Below are 14,916 nucleotides of genomic sequence, written 5' to 3' on the forward strand. Positions count from 1 at the left end.
AGCTGAAAAATAATCACAGAATTTCAGATTAGTGACTTCAGCAACCACTTAGTACAAGCCCATACATGAAAGACTCCTATCTAATATACCTGACAAATGGTCATCCAGTTTTCTTTCCTCCTTTGGTTCCTGGAAAGGGGGGAGGGGCAGGCTCATTCTTTGGCTTTAGGTTGAAATAGTTTTACTTAATAGCCATTGACTCTGAATTGGTGGTATCCTGAAACCTGCCAGCAGAATTTCACTTGAACTAAACTTCCTTTGTTTAGGGCATATAGCGTGCTGCTCAGATTTCTTGAGCTCTCTGTTGGGAACTTTTTTACTTTGCAGTTTCTTCATCCTTCTTCCTACTTCTGAACCCACAATTATAGATATCTTAACAGTTTGTTGTTTCTCCATTTCCATACATCTGTTGTGTTATTAGCATTCTCCAAACAATGGGACCTCTTATCAAGACATATTAATTTGGTTGGGGGCGGTGAGAGGGAGGTTGTTTGGGGGAAAGGAGGATAGTGATTTTGCTGATGAAATACAAGCTAGGGTTAGAACCTAATAGATTAGATATTTTGTGGCCTCTACTCATTTTTAACCCCAGGAAGCTTTGGATCATTGTTTAACGGAAATCCCGATGGTCACTACTTTAAATTGTAGGCTTGATCTGATTTAAATCTAGCATCTCTCTGGGCTCAAGTTCATAGAGCCTGAAAGTTTGTCCACAGTTGGAGTTTTGATAGAGTTGGTCAGAATCATCAATACATCGTAATTATTGATTTTGCAATATCATTGAATACTTATAATAAATCTTAAACTTCACCTTAACATTTGCTTGGTTTGGAGAAAGTGTTTAAGGAAAACTGTTTTTAATCAGAAGCTCTCAGAGCTGCTAAGTAAGAAAATATTATTTTCTATGAACATCTCATTTAACATTCTTTTAAACTGCAAGTCACTGAATAAAGTCCCTCATCTTCCTTTTATTTTAAAGTGAAATTATTCTTATTATCCTACCTCTTCATTTGGAAGGAGCAGTGTTAGAAACCAGATTTATACTGAAAATTATTTTAATTTTAGCATTAACATTGGGTATAATAGAGCCCTAAGTTCTTTAAACCTTTCTTTGAATTTCCTCCTTTAGGCACAAAAATTTCAAACCAAGAAATTCTGGACAACAGGGGCAGGCACCGCCTGTAGGCCAGCAACAACAAGCAGCTCCCAAGCACAAAGCCAATGAGAAGCAAGAAAAAAGTGAAAAGCCACAGAAACGTCCCTTGACTCCTTTTCACCATCGTGCATCTATTAGTGATGATACTATGGAAACAGATACAGCAAGTCAGAGGCTGGTGATCTCTGCTCCAGACAGCCAAGTGAGATTCTCAAACATCCGAACTAATGACGTGGCAAAGACTCCTCAGATGCATAGCACTGAAATTGCGAACTCCCCTCAGCCACCACCTCTTAGTCCTCATCCATGTGATGTGGTTGATGAAGCAGTAACTAAAACCCCTTCAACTCCTCAGAGTCAACATTTCTATCAAATGCCAACACCTGATCCCTTGGTACCTACTAAACCGTTGGAAGATAGAATAGATGGTTTGCCTCATTCTTTCCCAGCACAGTTTCCAGAAGTTTTGGAGCCTACAGTATATGTTGGTACAGCTGTAAATTTAGAAGAAGATGAAGATCATAGAACCTGGAAGTATTACAAGGTCCCAAAGAAAAAAGATGTGGAGTTTTTACCACCACAGCTTCCAAGTGATAAATTCAAAGATGATCCAGTTGGACCTGCTGGACAGGAAAGTGTAACATCAGTTACAGAGTATGTATTTTCATGTCTATTAATATAATTTTAAACAAAATGGAAAAATTGGTTAATCAGACTACTCAAGAGCACAAGCATTGGTTTCTAGATGAAATTAGCAGCTTGTAAATTTGAAAGATTAAGCCCCTTCATTAAATTCTAGGGTCACTAAATGGTGTATGTAGTTGATAAACAGTAATCCCTAAGAATAAGATCCAAATCCTTATTTCTTTCCATTTCTAATTTCATAGGAGCAACCACTTATCTCAAGAGTGTCTTGAAATCTTCAAATTTTAAAGTTAATTTTAATCATAATTGTGACACACGTATTTGACATCAACTCCGTTTTCTAACATATTCTACCCGGCCCCACATACCTTCCCAGCAGCAGGATTCATGTATTAGAGAGGGCTGAACCATATAACAAAGAATTATTTAAAAAGAAAAAAAGTTTATTAAAACTAACCAGCATATCAAATACAGTGGAAAGGGTGCAAGATTTGGAGTAACTGCATGAATTTAATTTTCACCTGCTATTTACTACCTTCGTGACCTTTGACAAGTTGCTTTATCTTCTCTTGGCCTCAGTTTTTCATGGCTAAAACAAGGGGATTGGACTAGATGACCTGTAATGTCCTTTCATGCTCTAAATCAATGATCTTATGTTCCAAATCCCAATATTATATGCTGCGCTCCATGCTCATAATACACTACCTCTGTAAAAAAAGGAAGAAGGTGATTCTCCTTTTTCTTCTTTGAGATCAGACATAGTCGTTAGAATTTGATAGCATTCAGTTTTTGTTATGTTTATGTTTTTTCATTACATTGTTAGAGTCATTGTGTATAGTTTCTCTGATTTTACTTAGTTATCTTGGTATTAATTTTTCCAAGTTATGTCATCCTTCTTTGTAGTCATTTCTGAGGGCACAGTAATAATCCATTAATTTGTGTCTCCCCAGCATTATGTGTTTAATCCTGGGTAGCTGATTTAAATCAAATATTTGATTAAATAAAAATTTGATTGAGGATAGAGAAAGTATAGGAAAATAAAAATCAGAATGAAGCCCAGAATATTTCATATCATCAGTTAAGTGGTTCCCTATATTTCTTATTTCTGGCTTCTTTATCTGTACCCCAATCTGGTTGGGAGTGGTTGGCTGATTTGTGTTATATAATTAAACAAAAATTTTGCTCTTTTATGCCACAAAAATGCGGGTAATATTTTGATAATTAATCAGTGGAAAAATCAATGGGAAATGTTTAGTTTTGGATATCATCATTGCTAAGATGTAATGCCAGTTGATTAGAGGTGGTAAAATCCAAGAAGTTAGCCATCAGAGATTTGACAGGGATGATGAGGTTTAATGATAGCTAACAATAGATATTTGTGTATATGTACTCTGTGTTCCTCCAGCTATTTTGGGCGTGAAGCACTTTAAAGCACATCATCACTATGAGGTAGGTTATGCAAATATCATTTTGCAACTGAGGAAACTGAGGCTTAAGTTAAGTAATTTTATCTACACACTGAACTAGTACTTCTGACTCAGTCCAGTGTTCTTTCTACTAAGTCAAATAGACTAAGAAATCTGAGCTTTAATTACTACGTATAATTTTGTGAGTTAGAAAAAATTTTTTTGATCTTGATCAGCACATTGTCATTTCTGTGTTGGTGGACCTCGGTCTGGAGTATAAGTTTTAACATATATTTGAATCCTAGAGTATAATATTAACTTGAGCTTCCCAGTTAGTTTCACTAGGGACATTATCTGAAAACTGTAGAGAGCTAAATGTTAACATTTTAAAAAAAAATGTACCTAGCCTTGTGTCATTAATTACATGGATCTCAAATCAGAATATTACTTCTTCAGCAGTGAATAGACTCTTCCATATGCTGTTTTTACTTGAGAGGATTTCAAATTGATCAGAGTGGTAACATTCAGGTAATATTCATCTCCCTGAGAGTAACAAAGCTAATTGGAGTGAAAGTCAGACTGTGTTCCCTGTGGAACTGGTAATTCAGAAAAATCCAAGTGTTCACTTAATTCCTGAAAAATAACTTCTTGGTATTTTTTTTTCATTGTATCCTCCTGGTGACATTTAATAATGCTTGTGTAATTACTTCACAAAGATAAAATGATCCATCGACTTAATTTTTCTGGAAGCCTAATTTTATGCTTTTATTTTGTATTTAATTTTTACAGACATAACTCTCCTTTCCATGAAGTATTTTAAAAATACATTCCAATACATAATACATTTGATATGTACTTTTAACGCAAAGTAAAGTGAATTTTTGCTCAAATTATCATACTTTTTAAACATCTCTTTAAAACTTATATCATTTGTTTTGGAGAACGGTGTCTTTTGTATGTCTCTGAAAAAGTTTTTCAAATTAGCTAAGAATGCAGATTACAGAGAATGTGTATTTTATTAAACAAAGTTTTTGGTAGGGGAGAAATTAGGAGAAATTACTGGTTATTTACATTTAACAGAAACTTTGGGTAGCACAGTGCCTGGCATATAGTACATGCTTAATAAATGTTTACTGATTGATTGGGTAGTGATTTCTGTTTAATCCTGGTGAAGATTATCCTGGGCTTTCACAAGAAGTGCTGACACTTGATTAGAAATGTGGGCCGACCAGAGAGTGATTTCTTTTCTTCGTTTCTTCAGCTTCAGATCTGGGTGCTGATAGCTTATCAATGCTTTGAAGGCTCTTGCTTTAAGATCTAGTGTATGTTCAATGTTTTATTTATAGTTTTCTACCTTCAGGGTTTCCAGGTAGCTCTGTTTGATTATTACCTTACTTATCTATGATCTTTCTTGTACAGTAATTTTCAACTTTATTTTTGAAGAACAGAATTTCAAAGCTGACTGCTGTTGACTGAAGTTATTCATATTAGTTCTTAATTTTCTAAGTATCAGCTTTCTCTGAGGATGAATTTTGATTAAAGGATTTTTGGGGTGAGGAGCACTTAGACTATCAGTTGTAGTTTCTGTGATTTTTCATATATTTGAGTATATACATACACTCATTCTAAATGCCCCAGCTATTTTCAAAATCATCTTTGGTTTTGTTATTGGGGGGTTTTGTTGATATGCTTAATTCTAGTATAAAATCAGATAAAAATGGTAACGCTACTTTTTCCACTTTAAACTGTTCGATTACATAGTTAAGCTGAAGTGTGTATCCTACAGTGTTTTCTGGTGTAAATTGAAACGTCCCTAAAAACCTAAACTTAGCGGAATACTGCGGCATACACACACAGCATACTAGCTCCCACCCCTTCTCCTAATCCCTGTGGTTCATTCTTTGACTTCTTTCTCATCCCCATCTACCTCTGCCGTACCATCTCTGAATTTATTATCTTGTTCTGCCCTCCTCTTCCATTGTGTCCTGTGAAATACTAATTATATCATTAACATACTTCCTTTCATCTTATATTACTTTCATCTTCTTGAATTCACAGAAACCTGTCCTTTTCTCTCCAGAAAACATTTCTTTCCCTAGCCTCTCAACCTAGTATAGAGTATATGCTGTAGTTAGGGTAGGGAACTTGTGGCCTTCTGGGTCCTCGGGTGCAGCCTTTTGACTGACTCCAAGTTTTACAGAACAAATCCTCTTAATAAAAGGATTTTATTATTTATAATAAAATAATAATATAAATAAAAAATAAATGAAATAAAATACATAAAATAAATTATTAATAAAAAGGATCCTTTTATTAAGAGGATTTATTCTGTAAAATTTGGAGTCAGTCAAAGGGCTACACTTGAGGACCTAGAGGGCCACTTGTGGCCTCAAGACTGCAGGTTCCCCACACCTGTGTCTAGTATATGTTCCTTCTTCCACTATATCTAGGGAAAGACTGAACATACTCCTGGTTTCTCACTGCTACTTTAAGACCTTCCTCACTTTGCTGCTGGCACTTAGCCTGTCTACCTTTGGGTTAATTCCATATGTTTATATCACTCTATTTGGTTCCTGTTTGCAGTTACTTACAGCTTCTAATTTGGTCTTCTTCTAAAGTGAAATCCTTTTCCTTAAACTTGGAGCCTTCAATATGTATGTTCCTTCAAAATCTCCATTAGCTGCACCTGCATTCTACTTTGGTCCTACACAGAAATGGGTATACTCTTAATCTCACCACCCATCGGTGCTGTACCACCGTGCTCCAGATAACTGAAGTTCTTTCTTATTACAATCTCTTTATCTTTTCTTTCCTTCCTATGCCCCCACCCCAAAAAAATTGTTCTTCATTTTGACTGTGACCTCCAGTCACTCTAACCTTCCTTCATTTCCCAGTCCATCACTTCATCTCACTTTTCTTCCCTTTGACCCAATAGTTAACTAGTTCACCCATATACTGTCCTCTACTCTTAAAATCAGTTGCCTTTTTTTTTTGTGTCAAGTGTTTGGTCTGAGGCCGTATTTGAACTCGTGTCCTCCTGACTTCAGGACAGGTGCTCTATCCATTGCGCCACCTAGCTGCTCCAATCAGTTGCCTTCTCATTCTGTCTCCTACAAATTTGTTACCGAATCTCAACTGGGCCTTCACTGCTCTACAACAGTTCTGTTATTTATTTTTTCCTAATTATAATTATTATTCAATGTACTGTCCTTGGCACCTATTCCATATCTCAAGTCTTCATTCACTTCTCAAAAGATCTCACCTTCTACTTAGCCTAAGAAATAAAGGTTATTTATTCTTCAAACCCTTTAAATATCATTTCTTATTTTGTCCTTATTTGCTCCAATCTCTGATGAAGAATGACCCTTCTCTTCAAGATGAATCTCTGCTTGTACCTTTGATCCCTTTTTCCTCCATTCTATCTCTCAAATCTTTAAATTCTCCTCCTCTACTGGTTCTTTCCTTACTATCCGGGTCTCTCCTGACCTTCAACAAGAAAAAAACCACAAACCTTGACTTGACTCACCATCTCCTTAAGTTGTTGTTCTAGGGCTCTTTTCCTTTCCCAAGCCAAACTTCTGGAAATGCCTTCTATACTCTTTGCCTCTCTTTCTCTTCCCATACACTTCTCAAGCTCTTGCAGTCTCATTTCAAACTTACTACTCAGCTGAAACTTTTCTCCAAAATTACTAACAATCTCTTAATTGCTCAATTTTATGGCTTCTTTCTTTTTCTTCCTTCCTTCCTTCCTTCCTTTCTTTCTAGTCCTCATCTTTCTTCACCTCTCTATAACTTTTGACATCATTGACCATCCCATTTGTCCTCTGGTCTTCTTGACACTGCTTTCTCCTTATTCTTTTCCTACCTGTCACATCTCCTAATGATCAATATCTCTTAAGGAGTTATTCCGGACTTTTCCTCATCTTTCTTTATACCTTCTCTCTTTTGGTCTTATCAGTTCCTAAGGGTTCAGTGTTTTTTCTCTATGCAGATTTACTTCCAGATCTCTGAATACAACCCTAATCTCTCTTTTGAGCTCCAGTCCTGCATTACTACATGTTGAATAGCTCTAAATGGCTGTCTCAAAGACGTTTCAAACTTCACATGTCTGAAACAGCATCTGTTACCTTTTCCCTAAACCCACTTCCTCTAAACTTCCCTATTCCTTCTGAGGAGTAACTACCATCCTTCTAGTCACCCAGGTTGACAGTCTAGGAGTTATACACCTCTTTTTTTCTCCCTTATCTCTGACTAGACAATTGTTAAAGCTAGTCAGTACTAGCCTTTTTTTGTTTTTGTTTTTGTTTGGTTTTGTTTTGTTTTTAGCCAAAGACAAGGTTTATTAGAACATTGTCATATTGGGCAGACTCTTGAGGAGTCTGAACATGGGTAAGCAGTGGCTAGATTATAAGAATCTAAGCACTTTAATGGAGACAAAATGAGCTTTATAAACAGAAAGCCTGTGGGAGGCACCCAGGAGTGGCCAGTAAGCTGGAGTGAACAGAACTCCTGAGACCTGGACCTTGAGGCCAAGGGAGAATGGAGCCTAGCTAGGATTAATGGTGGGAAATGGCTGGGGGCCATAGGGAGGTAAAACAATTGAGGGGAGGTTGGATATAGCCACAGTGAAATGCCAGTTGATGGGATTATAGCCTCAGGGGAACACCAGAGATTTGGCCGTGTGGGAAAATCCAGGGTTTTTCCATTCTGGGGTCTAGATCCCAACCCCATCATTCTCCCCTCAAACAAATGGGACCCAAATTCTTTTGGAGTAAGGGGTGAAGGTCTCAGCTTCTGAAATTGCTTCCTGCTGGGAAGGGGTGTAGAGCTGTCCCTGCCTCGAGGGGGTCCCAAAGAGGAGGTTGATTGGAACCGAGCACAGGATGCATCCAGGGAATGATGTGGGGGACATTGGCTGGTACTCCCTGTTTGCTACCAACTGTAGGTGAATGGCCTATAGTCTGGAAGACATAAATCTGACAGAAAAGACTACAGGGCCCAGATATAAAACAGAGACTAGAGACTTGGGGCCCAAATATGAGAGGATAAAACATCCTTAGCTCTATTTTGGATTCAGATAATTCAGTTTTCCAGCCATGCTGTATCAAATCCACCTCATAGCCAGACTCAGGAATAGCCAGGTGGGTAACATTCCTTTGCAAAGGAACATAATGGAGAAACTGAGCCAGGAGGATCCCATCTTAGACTGAAGCTAAAATTGTCCTCTCAGCTTTTCCTGATGCTGACTTCCCACCAGTATCACCTTCTCTGAGTAGCTTGTGGCATTTCTCTCACATGATGGATTATTGATTATCAATGGATTATGACCAATCGGACAACTCAAAATAAAATCCTATGAGATTTTACCTCAAACAGCAAGTTTTACTTATCACAGTTTAGGAAAAACTTTTCCAGGATTTCTGTCTCAAACTTATCCTAATGTAAAAAGCCAGTCATTAGAGATTTCTATACACTTGCAAATTCCCAGCAAGCCATACATAACCCAAACAAGCTTTTTGGCTAGTTTGCACAGCATTTTACACACCTTGCCTTCTCTTCATTTACATAGCCACCACCTCAATTCAGACTACTTTCTTCTCTCATCTGAACTATTGCAACGGCCTCCTGTTTGGAATGCTGGGTTCCTCTCCCCTGTCCTTCATAAATCTACCAAAGTAATCCTCCTAAGGCACAAGCCTAATAACCATTATCACTTGTCCAATCCAGAACTTTTGTTGTCTACTTATTGCCTCTAAGATAAACTACAAACTCTTTATCCTTACACTTGAAGTTCTTGAAACCAGGCTCCAGCCTGCCTTTCCAGTTTTAATTCATATTATTCTCCTTTGTGTACTGTGTTCCAGGCAAACATTATTTGCCCTCCTCCAGATTCAAAATTTTTGTTTCTTATCTACTATATCTGCCTTGACACTGGCTCTCTTTCTGTGGAATGTGTTCCTCACCCTTAACCCTGTTAGAATTTCTAGCTTCCTTTAAGGCTTGGCTTATAAGCCACATCCTATGGGGAGCCTTAGCTGTTAGTGTTCTCTCTCTCGTCAAATTATTTATATATAATACTTGTCTGTTTACATGTTTTATATTACACTCTTTCCCCTCTCCTAAATAGACTGTAAAGGGGCAGCTAGAGGTGCAGTGGATAGTGCACTGGCCCTGGAGTAGGGAAGACCTGAGTTCAAATTTGGCCTCAGACACTTATTACCTGTGTGACCCTGAGCAGGTCACTTAACCTTGATTGCTTCCAGGAAAAAAAAAAAAACTCCTTTCAAATAGACTGTAAGCTTCCTCGAGCTTTTTGTCTTAGATTTGGCACCTAGCATACTGTTGAGTTGAATTGGTCTCCAGGTGTTATATTTTATAGTTGAGGCATAATTTAACACAGCTTTTAAAAACTATAGTGTTTAAAAAGGATGAACACCAGATAGAGTATAGTTGTGCTAAAATTCAATTTAATGAATTTGCCTACTCTGCAAGGTACTACTAAGATGACAGCACCAGCCTTCAAAGCCCTCCATCCTCAGTCTTCTTTACCTCTCTTCAGCCTTTGACGCTATTGATCATCTTCTCTTCTTGATACTCTCTTCTCTCTAGGTTTTTGGGACTCTACTCCCTCTTGGCTCTCCTCTTACCTATCAAAATGCTCCTGTCTCTTTTTGGCCCCCATCTGAGTCACTAACTCTTGTCATAAATGTCCCACAGAACTCTGGCTTGAGACCCCTTTTCTTCTCCCTCCATACTAGGTGATCTCATCAGCTCTTATGGATTTCATTATCATGTCTATGCTGATGATTCGAAGTCTGTGTGTCCTGCCCTAACCTCTCTGCTCATATTTTCAGTTGTCTTTCAGGCAAGTAGGCCAGTATATTTGGATGGTAGAGTACATAGAAAGGACTGAGGTATTAAAGTCCTGAAAGCTAGGAGAGGCCAGATTGTGAAGAGTTTTAAATACCAGACAGAGGTTTATATTTATTCCTAGAGGTGATAGGTAGCCATTGGAGTTTGAAGGGAGGGATGACATAATCAGCACATACTTTCAGAAAATCACTTTGGCAGCTCTGTGGCAGATGGAGGTAAGTGGAGGTAAGATTTGAGGCAGGAAGTCCAATTAGGCAGTTTTTTCAGTAGTCTAGACAAGAGGTGATAAGAATCAGAAATAGGGTGGTGATGAGTGGAAAGAAGAGGACTTATGAAAGAAATGCCTTAGAGAAAGGAATTAAAATTGATTGTATTGTGAGATAAGTGAAATTGAGGAGCTGAGAATGACAGCATATTACTGAACTTGGTTGATGTAAGGATGGTAGCTCTCAACAGTAATAGGGAAGTTTGAAGGGGGAGGTGGGTTTATGGAGAAATAGACAATGAGTTCTGTATTTGGACATGTTGAGTTTGAGATACCTACAGGACATCCAGTTTGAATAAGTAGTTGGTAACAGAAGGACTAATTCTCAGGAGAGAGACTGGGGCTGGGTATATACACGTCTGGGAGGAATCTTCATAAAAGTGATGATAACCTCATCAACTCAAATTAATTTGAGATTGTAGAGGGAGAAAAGGGTTTCTGACAGAGCCAGAGTGCAGGAGGATGAGGTTGGGGTGGGGGTGTCAACCACAGTTATTGAATGTGTATTGGATGAAGATTCTGAGGAGATCAGAAAGGTAGGAAGATTATTTTCCTTATTCATTTTAATTAAACTATTGAGATCATAAGTGTAGGTGGCTATATTAACAAGTGAATAGAATAGTTAGATGTAGAAAATAGTCATTTCAGAATGAAATGGTGAAGAAATTTAGAACTATCTCTTTGCACAGATTTGAATAGATTATGAATTAAATTGTGGCTCCTCCAGTGCAACAATTTACATACAATAAAGGCCTCATAACTGCTGTGTCAGTGGCAGTGTGGAAGAGTGAACAGAAGGCCAGTCTTGGGGTCATGAATTTTTATTATCTGTATAAAGAAGGGAAGAAAATGGATTTATTGCTGACTTAGATGAAGGCATGGGTTATATTATCATATTTGCTGGTAAAAAGCTGGATGTGATATCCAACATACTTATTTACTTTTAATAATTGTTTAATAGGTAAACAGAAAAGAGAAATGAGACTTATTAAGATTGAACTGTTTATATTCCTGCATGGAAAGATGATATTTATAACTCATGAGATCTTTGTCAGTATTAGGGTAGTTGGAGGAAAAAAATTATATGTATGTATATGTAGATAGATAGAGGGCACAGGGTGAGTTGAAGATTAAGGGATCATATCTGGAGAATAAAATTAAGGGATGAGAGAGGATTATACTTGGAGAAGAAGAAAGGGAGAGCTAGAATGGGGTAAACTATCTCAGAAAAAAAAAACAAAAGAAAAGTTTCTTACAGTGGAGGGGAAATGGGAGAAGGTGAGAGAGAATGAGTGAATCTTATTCTCATAGGATTTGGCTTAAGGAGGGAATAACAAACACATTCAATTGGGTATGGAAATCTGTCTTATCCTACAGGAAAATAGGGGGAGAAGGGGACAAGGGAGCAGGGGGATGATAGAGAGGAGGGCAGATTGGGAAAGGGGGTAATCAGAAGTAAATACTTCTGAGGAGGGACAGGGTCAAAAGAAAGAATAGAATAAATGGGAGGGCAGGATAGGATTAAGGGAAATAGAATTAGTTTTTCACAACAGGTCTACTATGGATGTGTTTTGCATAACTGCACATGTACAACTTATATTGAGTTGCTTGCCTTTTCAGTGAGGGTGGGTGGGGGAGGGAGGAAGAGAGAAAATTGGAAATCTAAAGTTTTAAAAACATGTTTAAAAAAATGTTTTCACATGCTACTGGGAAATAAGAAATACAGGAAATGGGGTACAGAAGTCTATCCTGCCCTACAGGAAAATAGAAGGGGAAGGGGCTAAGAGAAGGGGAGAGAGATAGAAGAGAGGACAGACTAGGGGAAGGGATATTCAGAATGCATACCATCTTGGGGTGGGAGGAGGGGGGAGATGGGGTATAAATTTGGAATTCAAAAACTTGTGGGAGTGAATGTTGAAAACTAAAAATAAATACATTTATATTAAAAAATAAAAAGAAAATAATTTAATTATAACTGATTGGGTGCTAAAAAAAATAATTGTTTAACAGAATCGGGATCCAAAAATATTTCACTGGGATAAAATAAGTTTAATCTAATGAAGTTGTTTATCATTACCAGTCCTGTATTTCCTTTGGAAGAAATTAACAGTTAATGTTTAAAAACAAAAATGGTGGTTTATCCTGAACAAGTAAAGTTAAAATCGCACTTTACTGTCTTAAACTGACCATGAAGTACTGTGTTCAGTTCTGATCATCAGATTTTAGGAAGACTGTAGGCCAGCTGGATGAGAAGCAGCATGAAATATTGGCTAGAGAGCCAGTCTTGAAACCAGGATGACTCGAGTCTGGGTTTTACTTTTGACGTCTGTTGTCTGCGTGTATAACAGTGGGCGTATACTTAATGCCTCTGCATCATAAAATCCATCTTCCTTTAAGATGCACCTTAAGAACACCTGCAGGAAACCTTCACTGATTTCCACTCCTCCCCCTAAACTACTGTTGCCTTCCTTCCCTATTACCTATATTTTGTATATTCTGTGTATTTTGTCTCACTCTTTGTTTATCTATCCCCAGTGTCACGTGCAAGTTTAGGTGCTTTAATGCTTGTTGAATGATTAGAGTAGAAGCCCAGTGCAATGAATAGAGCACTGTTATTCTGGTGTCAAGATGACCATAGTCCAAATCCTGCCTCAGATACTTAACAGGCTGTTACCTTAGGCAAATTACTTGACCTTTGTCTGTCTTAGTTTCCTTTTTTGTTAAAAAAAAAAAATTAACACCCACCATCCAGGGTTATGAAGAAAAAATGAGGTAATATTTGTAAAGCACTTCATAAACTTTAAAAGTGCTGTATATAAATTCTAGCTATTAAAATAACAGTTATTAGTCATTATTTGACTCTCTATGAAACTTTCCTTCAGGAAGAGGTGAGGTTGGCTATCAAGACACACAGTTATTTTGATACTAAATTGGGGATTTAGTAAATTATAATATCCTGTCTTTTTTAATTGCTCCCCTTAAAAAAACCTGGAAAATTTTTCTGTTTTTACATCTTTAGAGATGTATTACTATATAGTTTGATGTAACTGATTTCTTAGTTGCAGCATATATAAAAGCATTTTATACATGTATGTGCTTTAATATGAATTTAACTTAAAGTTTTATTTTGTAACTTGAAGTTAGTAATGTTTCATGGAATATAAAATTTCTTTCATGTCCCTGAACCTGTAGGAGTCATTTGCCTGTAACACTTAATATTGTGATCATTGTTTCTTTTCACTTTTGAATAAAATGGCCAAAAAGTGGTCTCTTTGGGAAATTAATCTAGTTTTTTTGTCCTTAAGTTTTAACTGTGTGGTTAGCCAACTGTGTCTTAATGAAGTTATTACCCAGTGCAGCAGTTACCTATGTAAATAATGTAACAATCTACCTAACAGGGTAGAGAAAAGGGTTTTTCGGGGGTTTTTTTATTCTTTTTTCCCCAATTACAGGTACAAACAGTTTTTAATATTCACTTTTAAAAACTTTTGAGTTCCAAATTCTCCCCTTCCCTGAACTGGTAAGCAATTTGCTATAGGTTACACATGTGCAAAGAAAAGATACTTTGATCCATTTGCTTTATACTAGTCTTAGGGTTCTGGGAAAATACAAAAAGCTTTACACTTGTTACGTTGCTTACATACTACATAGTCAGACACTTGTGTATGTGATTAGTCACTTGTAAATACATAATTGTGAAATGTTTGGGGAAAGCAGTGTGGTCAAATTGAAATACACATTGAACTAGGAATTAGGAGACTTGGGATGTAGTTCTGTCTCTGCCACTGACTAGCCCTTGTGACCTTCAACAGATCACTTCAACTTTTTCTTATCTGTGAAATAGAGCTAATAATAATTGTGAAAATTTGAAGAACTAATGTGTATCTAAGCATGGGAGGAAAAAGTACTATAAGTGTGTTATCCTGTAAGATCTTTGTTTAGCTACTCTCTGAGAATAAGATAATTTTGAATTTATTAAATGTATGTGTTCCAACAATGTTGGCCTAATTGCGAACCCTATTTTCCCTTTGACTTCAGTTATTATCTTATAAGGAATAAATATCTGGTAGTTTGAATTGAAAGCTTTCATTGACAGTGAGGTTTAAGCTAGTAGCCTAGGTCTGTGGTGTGTTCTTTAGTATTATAATACTTCAGCATCATAGTACTAATTCTTTTATAAACTTTAAATCACTTCTTTGGGATCTCCCTTTTGTACTTCCCATCCTTTCCTAGAATATAAGAACTTCCTCCTATTCATTTCAATAGATGTTAAGCACTTAATATTAAGCCCTGTATTAGGCATAGGGGAGATGACAGGTAAAGCATCAAGTTAAGCCAATTTACAGTGTAGTATAAAGTCTTTAAAATGAATCTGACCGCTACTTTATCAACTCTGTAAAATGAGTTTACTTAAAACAAGTACCTTTGGCACTAAAGGAAGAAAAAAGACATCAGAAGTAGCAAAGACAGCAGCTTCCTCTTGGGAGATGGCAAGTGTAAAAAGATTGTCAACTCTGGTTTTCACCCATTAATGTTCTTAGCAGAAGCATTTGAGACCACTAACTATAGAA

General features: G+C 37.0%; 1 protein-coding gene across 1 annotated transcript in view; it reads left to right on the top strand.

Moving 5' to 3' along the window:
• Positions 1-14,916, top strand: part of MED13 (mediator complex subunit 13) — a 96,849-nt gene that overhangs the window by 36,690 nt on the left and 45,243 nt on the right. The window contains exon 9 of the mRNA XM_020991822.2: positions 1,130-1,810. Coding sequence (XP_020847481.1) covers positions 1,130-1,810 — 681 coding nt within the window. The remainder of the gene's footprint in view (positions 1-1,129; positions 1,811-14,916) is intronic.

Source organism: Phascolarctos cinereus, unplaced genomic scaffold, assembly GCF_003287225.1.
Source record: "Phascolarctos cinereus isolate Bilbo 61053 unplaced genomic scaffold, phaCin_HiC Scaffold_5;HRSCAF=322, whole genome shotgun sequence".
NCBI classification, from domain to species: domain Eukaryota; kingdom Metazoa; phylum Chordata; class Mammalia; order Diprotodontia; family Phascolarctidae; genus Phascolarctos; species Phascolarctos cinereus.